This window comes from Chrysochloris asiatica, unplaced genomic scaffold, assembly GCF_000296735.1.
Source record: "Chrysochloris asiatica unplaced genomic scaffold, ChrAsi1.0 scaffold00121, whole genome shotgun sequence".
Lineage (NCBI taxonomy): Eukaryota > Metazoa > Chordata > Mammalia > Afrosoricida > Chrysochloridae > Chrysochloris > Chrysochloris asiatica.
This window is the reverse complement of record NW_006408639.1, coordinates 9,783,743-9,791,833: the sequence shown is the minus strand read 5'-3', so window position 1 is coordinate 9,791,833 and position 8,091 is coordinate 9,783,743. Positions and strand designations below refer to the sequence as shown.

Sequence of the window (8,091 nt, the reverse complement as noted above, 5' to 3'; positions counted from 1 at the left end):
TATTCTTCTTTATGTTGTCCAACATTCCTTCTTCAGATTTTTTTAAATCCTTTTTTTGTGTTTGCTCTTCTATCTTAGTAGTGTTGAGAGATTTATCTTCTAGCTCACTAGTTGTGGCTTCTATCTCTTCAGTTCTACTCCTTTGCCCTTTCAGTGTATTGTCCATTTCTGATACTCTGTTAGTAATCATTTGGACCTCTTTCAGTAGGTTTTGAATTGTTTCCAATGCTGTATCTATTTTATTTGATTGTTACTGTAGTGCTTTCCTAACTTCCTTCTTATTTTTCTCAACTCCATTGTGTAGTGTTTTCATGCATTTTATAATCACTTTTCTGAATTCCTTTTCAGGCATTTCCAAAACCTGCCTGCCCATCATCCCATATGGAGTATAGGTCTACTTCCACTTCATTTGGTTCAGGCACTTTATCTCGTTTCTGGACATATGCTGATATGGTCATCTGCTTCTGTTTTTTGGGCATATTCAGGTTTTATCTGTGGCCTTAATACTTAGATGGGTGTGTATTTTGGTGTTTTTATTATATTTTCTTATTGCCTCCAGGTAGATGTGATCAGGAGATGGGTTTCCCTTTTCACTCTTCTTACTGAGAAATTTCAGGATGCCACTGTTGATTGTTGTGACGTAACTCAGTGTTTAATTTTTGGCCTATTAACTTTTTAGTCTGCCTATCTTGCTCCACAATCCCCGTTTAGGCCTTTTTCCTTGTGGTAAACAGTTCAGGGATGGCTGTGGCCGTTTTGCACTGCTGTTTGGTTTTAAGTGGAAACTGTCACTTTAAATTTTGCGGAGATCTGTACGCATGCATAGTAGAACCCTCCAGGGATTGGGGGTGGGGTGTCCACTCGCTCAGGCACCCCCTCTAGTCACCAGAATGGAGGTGCAAAGCCAGCAAGAGACCAATGAACAGTACAGAAAAAGAGAGTGTTCACACCTTTAACTCCACGGTTCTGTCAGGCATCCGTGGCTGCTCTGATCCTTCCCCCACTTGGTCTCTCCCAAGATGGCGGCCCTGGGATCAGCTAAGCCTCTTGGATTAGAAAGCAATGGATTTCTTGCTTCTGCTACAAATTTCCCCTGGCTGTTAACCTTCCAACTTTCTAAATATTCCTTTATTTGTGGTTCAGAGTTCTAGCACCATCCCTTGGTCCGGTATTCTGTTTTGTTGTTGACGGAGCTCTTCGTTGCACGTCTATCCAATCAGCCATCTTGTTTGTTGGCTCACCTGTCATTTTTAAAATTCTTTCCTCTTGGTTCACTTTTTTGGGGAAATTTTTGAAGGGTACTGTGGAATAGAGGGAAAATTTGTTGTTGTTGTTGTTAAGTGCCATCGAGTCGGGTCCGACCCATAGCGACCCTGTACAGGGTTTCCGAGGGTGTAAATCTTTACGGGAGTAGAAAGCCTCATCTTTCTCCCGCGGAGCGGCTGGTAGTTTCAAACTGCTGACCTTAAGGTTCGCAGCCCGATTCGTAACCACTACGCTACCAGAGCTCCTTGTTAGAGGGAAAATTACGATTTTGAAATCAAGGAGTCCTGAATTTTCATGAATTTTCGCTGACTTTTCATGTTCTGATTTGAAGTCTTGATCTGTGGTTTTAAGATTTGGAATATATTTCTCATATTTTATTCTTTCTCAGACTATCTGACTCTTCATTTTGTGTTTTCTGACAATCATAGCCTTAATAAAAGTTCATACTGATTGATATTTATTATGGTTGACTTGTACCTGTCAGAAAGTTCTACGCTCAGTAGTATTTTGCAAATAGACATTAGGATGGGGTTTTTTTCCTTGAATATTTGTGAGATTTTACTGTAATTCACCCCATTCATTTTGGCTAGTTGTACAGTTTAACAGGGTAAATTACAAATGCCATGTGTACATATATAACACATGTGTGCACATACATATATATAAATGTCATGTGGATCATATGTCGGAATGATAGACCTCTTCTTAATCATAATATATGTTTGACAGTTCAAATTGTTGCTTTCAGTGTGTGAGAAAGTGAAGTGGCACCATGACCTGTACACTAATTGCTATTGATGTACTTATTGAGTGTCCATTCTGTGCCAGGCACAGTGCTAGCCCCCTTGTATTGTATCTCAGATTTCATCTTCACAATAACTTCATACAAGTCCACTATCAGAAAGAGCAACTTAGTGCTAGAGCCTCCGCATCACTGGCTTAGAGGAAAGCATATCAAGATGGCAGATACTTCGTTATATGGATCACATAAGATAAATACAGATGATTTAAATCATTTTATTGTGAAAGGAAAGGCAGACTCACGGCTTTAGTCAATGAAGACAGTAGTTCTCTTGTCCTATGACTTGTTTATTGTTACTTGAGACACCAGCTCCTAAGCTAAGCCTGCGCCTGTGGAGAGTATAGCAGGGCTGCCCAGGCAACTGTCTGGAAAGTCACCTGTTTCCGGCCAGAGTCCAGCTTCCTCCTCAGTGAGCTCTGTACTACTTCTTGCCTAAAGAAAACCTGGTTGCAAGATTTAGTTCTGGTGTGGCGCACTGTAGGATAAGGACTGGACTGCAAGTTCGGCGGTTCAAACTCACTAGCCACTCCTTGGAAATTCTCTACAGGGTTTCTGTGAGTCAGAAACAACCAGATGGCACTGAACAACAATGTGCTGATAGCCTGGAACCCTTGATTCAAAGTCACAACATCATTGTGTTCTTTGTTATTAAATGGGTGGTTTTGATCTACTTGGTTTCTGAAGAATTTTATGTTATAAAAAGTACTACTTCCATCATTCTGTGATATTACAGTTTTATCTACAGAGCTCTGTTGTCATTCATGTTACCCAGGAGATGAACACGTTTTTGATATTTAGATTATCTGCCTTGATTGTGGTAAATAATGGCACTATATATCTACTTTTGCTTTTACTACAATAACGTTGTGGTTAGCAATCCAGTACTTTCAAATCTATTGCGGATTTAAAAATATGAATTGATAAGTTTGTGGGTGCCATTTTCTTAGAACACCTTAGTGGTATGGTGTCTACTTCTTTCTTAGTTAATGATAAGGTTTGCCTTTCAACCATGAGTGAGGTGTTAGCATCTGGACAGGGTTTTGCTTCTGGCATTGCCACTAGTAACAGAAGTGTAGTTGATGATAGCAATCTATCAGTATCAGTGCTCAGTATCCAAAGGTGATCTCACACCTCTTTCTCAGATAGCCACCTTCTTATTCAGCATACTGTGACAGGGAGCTATCCAAAAATGTGTGATTCCATCTTCCCTAAGATGTAAATCAAGCAGGTAGAGCCCAAGAGACTTGATAATTAAAGTTCCAAATTCATCTCTGTCTGTATCAGGGAATGTCTTGTTTTGAAAATGAAATATTTATAATAATTAATTTTTATACCTGTAACTGAAGAAGCTGTCACATCGTATCCACATATGCTTAACCTGCTTAGTTCTGTCTCCAGTAGAGGGCAAAATCTGCACAAGACAATACCCAAAGATGAATTTTGATTGCTAATATTTTTCAAGTAGCCTGGTTTCTCCTTACCTGATGGAAGTTGCTGCATCTTTCCAAACAGGTTCTCTAATGATCTTGCTTCACCATGGCTACAAATATGGAGGGGCTGGTTCAGCACAGAGTGGGGACCCAGCAGGTGGCTGAGGTGAGTGACAGGGGCTAGCACAATAGCTGGCACCCTTGCTTTTGAAAGGAAAAATACATCAGTATGCTCTTTTGTTTCAAAACCATCCCAGTGAAGCCAGCATGTGATCCAAATCCAAAGTAGAATGCTGGCATGAAAGACAAATGACAAGAACATTTATTCCTAATGCTTCTTTGCATGATGAGGTGCAAATAAGATGACTAAAAAATTTCAACTTGAACCGAAATTTAATAGAATCTGGTGGTTATCCAAGTTGTAGGTATAGTTTTAACTCAAGGGTTCTATCTTAGTTTCTTGCACACATGATAATTCCTTAATACCATGAAATGGTAGAAAGCCTGATTCTGTGCATTCATCAGTCATTACTGACTTTGGGAACCTTGTGGATTGGACTCATGGTGTGGTGCTGTAGGATCAACAACTGGACTGCAAACCAAAGGGTTGGTAATACAAACCCACTAGCCACTCCTTGGAAACCTATAAAGGGTCACTTTGTGTCTGTACCAACTGGACGACACTTCATAACAACCACCTTTGGGATTACACTAAGTGCTGAGAAATACAGATGAGCCATGGGTCCTTCCATTTCCATTTGCATCGGGAATAATTCTAAAATAGTATCACTTTACGTGATAGAGGTTTTCCTGCACATAGGTCTCCAGTGGTGAGTCGTGTTTGTAAGACAACTGTGTGGTAGATGTTCTCTTTCAAATACGTTAAGTGTGAGATGAGGCATGTTAGAGAAGTGAATAGGTATGGACAGAAAGGGCCTTGGGAGGAAGGAGGCTCTGTAGTCAGGTAGTGTGTTATAGGATCAAATAGATTGCTATCTGGGTGACCTTTCTTTGCCTCAGTTTCCTCATCTGAAAATAATAATAGTACCTTCATATCTCATAGGTTTGTTATAAAAGTTCAGTGCAATAACAACATATAATACTTTTTGTTGTGACATACTTTGAATTCCTGAGTGGGCGAAAACAATGTTGTCAATTATATGTTAATGATCTCTAGAATTCCCAGATCAACCTTTTTCTGTTGGTCAGATAAGGTAAGCTACAAAAATTGGATAATAGAAAATAACAACTTGATGTAGAGTGCTCAAATTTATTCACTTATTCAGAGACAGTTTAATTTATTGACAAAAATGCAGACATGGAGCTAGATTGCCTGAATTTGAATCCTGGCCTTGCCACTTGCAATCTTTGTGACCTCTCTGCTCTAGTTCCTGCATCTGGAATATGAGGAGAATAATGATATTTACCCTTAGAGCAGGGTCACTATGAGTCTGAACCAACTCCATGGCACATAACAACAGCAACCCTTATAAGATTGCTTGTGATTAGATGAGTTAAAATAAGTAAACCTCTTACAATAGTGCCTGGCACATGAAGTATTTGTTACGTCTATTTTGTATCTTCTTGAGAAAAATCCTCTTCTAATTCGTTCTCAGTAATTCCTTTTTGGTGGAAAATCATAGACTTTACATTTTCACTTAAATAAGTTTGAAATGCTCTGTTCAACTATTTGTTGTTGTTATGTGCCATGGAGTCAGTTCTGACTCATAGCGATCCTGTACAGGGTTTCCAAGGTTGTAAATCTTCAGGGGAGCAGAAAGCCTCATCTTTCTCCCATGGAACAGCTGGTAGTTTCGAACTGCTGACCTTGAGGTTCGCATTCCAATTTGTAACCACTACGTTACCAGATGTCAGCTTGAGGACTAAGGTGCGCCTGACCCAAGCCATGGTATTTTCAGTAGCCTCATATGGATGCGAAAGCTGGACAGTGAATAAGGAAGATCATAGAAGAATTGATTCCTTTGAGTTGTGGTGTTGGAAGAGAATACTAAAAGTGCCATGGACTGCCAAAAGAACCAATAGATCTGTTTTGGAAGAAGTGTAGCCAGAGTGCTCCTTGGAGGCCAGGATGGCTAAGCTTCGTCTCTCATACTTTGGACATAATGTCCGGAAGGAACAGTCGCTGGCAAAGGATGTCATGATGGGTAAGATGTAGGGTCAGAGAAAAAGAGGAAGACCCCCAACGAGATGGATCAGCCGGGTGGCATCATTGATGGCATCGAGTGTGGCGGCGGTAGTGAGGTTGGCCCAGGATCGGACATTGTTTCGTTCTGCTGTACATGGGGTCACTATGAGTCAGTTCTGACTCGATGGCACCTGACAACACCAACAGCACGCTACCAGAGCTCCTTCTATTCAACTATACAAACCTCATATTCTTTAGAAGATATTAAACCATTGGATAGGTAGCTTGTACTAGATGATCTTTCTGAGTTTCTTCAAAACTAAATATTTTTGGATATCTTAAGGATAAAAGCTGGTGTGATGCTATAGGATCAGCAGTATTCTGCAAACCACCACATCAGCAGTTCAAACCACCAGCTGCTCCTTGGAAACCCTGTACCCTGTATGAGCCGGAACCGACTCAACGACACTTAACAAGGATATCTAAGCTGAGATTGTTAAACCAGTGGATGTGAGATGAATTCTTTGGCTTTAGGATGCCCCCTCCTTTTTTTTTTTTTTTTTTTTTTTTAATTGTGAATTGAGTAATAGTTTACATGGGAGAACATCAGTTTCACACTCATCGTGTCCTTGCAATGATTATAGTCTCCTCCGTCCAATCATCATCATCCAACAGTATTTGCTTCTATTCCCTCTGTTGGTGGTGGTGGGTTTTTTTTGGGGGGAGGGGGGTATACACACAAATACTCAGGAATATATAATCATTTAAACAACCAAAGGGCACATTCTGTAAGCCTGCCTCCTGGCCACCAACACACAGCCTTTCTCTTAACATGAGTCTAGAGTCTTCAGCTGCTCTGCATGTCCTCATCTCTGCCTCCATCTCTGGTGTCGCTGCTTCTCTGGACAAGGTCACACATTCCGCTCCTGTTCCGTGATAGTCCTAGGGTCTTCTGTTTCTGGACTGTAATAACTACTCCCCCCTTTTTGTTACACAACTTCTACCTTCTACCTTTACAGCTGTGACAGTAGCAATTAGTCATGATAACAGTTACTCAGTATTGAATCTTAAGAATCTTATCTCCATCTCTTTTCACCAGAGCTGTCTTGACAAGGTGAAAACTTTTCAATGGGGATTCTACCTTTCCCTGCACACTCTTAAACTAAACTCCCTATTGAAAACTTGTAAGCCAGTCACTTAGTACCTTTATCGCCCCCTGGTAGCCAATGTCTAAGTTGCCCGTCCCTAATCTACCGTGTGTACAGAGGGGATAGTATTAATACTTGATGTGAAGACTCCTTCCCTCTCAGTTGGTCTTTTGAGCTACTATATAAGTATAGGTCAAGTTCATCAAGTTGTAGCAATTTACATTCATTTCCTTTATCAAAAATAATTATTTTTTAATCTTCCTTGTTGAGTTCTGATTATCTAGCCATCAAGGCTAGGTCAAATGGGTACTGTGTGCAAGTTTGGGCATTCTTGTGTGTCTCCCCTCACTTCATATCAGCTGGATGCTTCTATCTCAGCTCTAGCCCTCTGTGGCTATGTCCTTTTCCATGGGCTTAGGTTCCCCAGGTCTCACCACACTTTGGACCAACAAGCCCGTCCTCTTTTCTCTCTCATCTCCAGGTCAACAGGAGTCTATGGAACATGGTTGAGCCCATTTCTTCATTGTTGCCTTTCCCCCTCTTCCACTCACCAGTAGCCCAACGTGGTCATCCGCAAGCTTACATGCCTGCTCATGTGCTCCCTTTGAGTTTCAGTCTTGGAAGAGGGGTTTGTCATGAAGGGAGTTGACTGCTTGCCTTTGATGGCTCCCTGGCGAACAACTTGCTTGTTCTTGTAGTAGCCACTCATACTGCCATTTTTGTTTTGTTTTTTTCCGGATAATCTTTCCTTGAAGATGTATCTTGTGTTGCTCTAACTGTTCCAGGCTGGTCTGCTTGTCCTTGCTAGTGGGAATGTTCTACCTCAGAAAGTTCTGGATGGGGCTCAGGATTCCATCTAAGATCCTATACACTGCAGAGGCTCCACAAGAGGCCTATTTCACTGGGCAAGTTCTAGAACCCCGTTTAGGTATTCCAATCAGTTATAGGCTGCAGACAGGCTTACAAACTTTCTGTAAACATGTTCCCCGACTTTCCTTTCTGCCCCACTCAAGTGTCTATTTTACAATAGTAGGCAAGGGAAACTAATATTCTTAAGACACCCAAGCATCTTATTTTCTCTCTTCAGACTATGCTCAATCCCTGTATCACAGAACCCTGTTGACCAAGGTTGAGTACGCATCACTCTTTTTTTTTTTTTATTAAATGTTTTTATTTTGGATTGAGTGAAGGTTTACAGGGCACATCACCAGCTTCACATTCAACCATTCATATAGCTTGTTTCATTACACTGATTATTATCCCCTCCATATATCATCAGTTAACAGTGTTTCTCTCTAT

At 40.8% G+C, this 8,091-nt stretch overlaps 1 protein-coding gene across 1 annotated transcript in view; it reads left to right on the top strand.

The window, feature by feature from the left end:
* Window positions 1-3,604: 3,604 nt before the first annotated feature.
* NR2C2 (nuclear receptor subfamily 2, group C, member 2) overlaps window positions 3,605-8,091 on the top strand; it is an 84,203-nt gene continuing 79,716 nt past the window's right edge. The window contains exon 1 of the mRNA XM_006868674.1: window positions 3,605-3,664. Within this exon, the coding sequence (XP_006868736.1) occupies window positions 3,605-3,664 (60 nt within the window). The remainder of the gene's footprint in view (window positions 3,665-8,091) is intronic.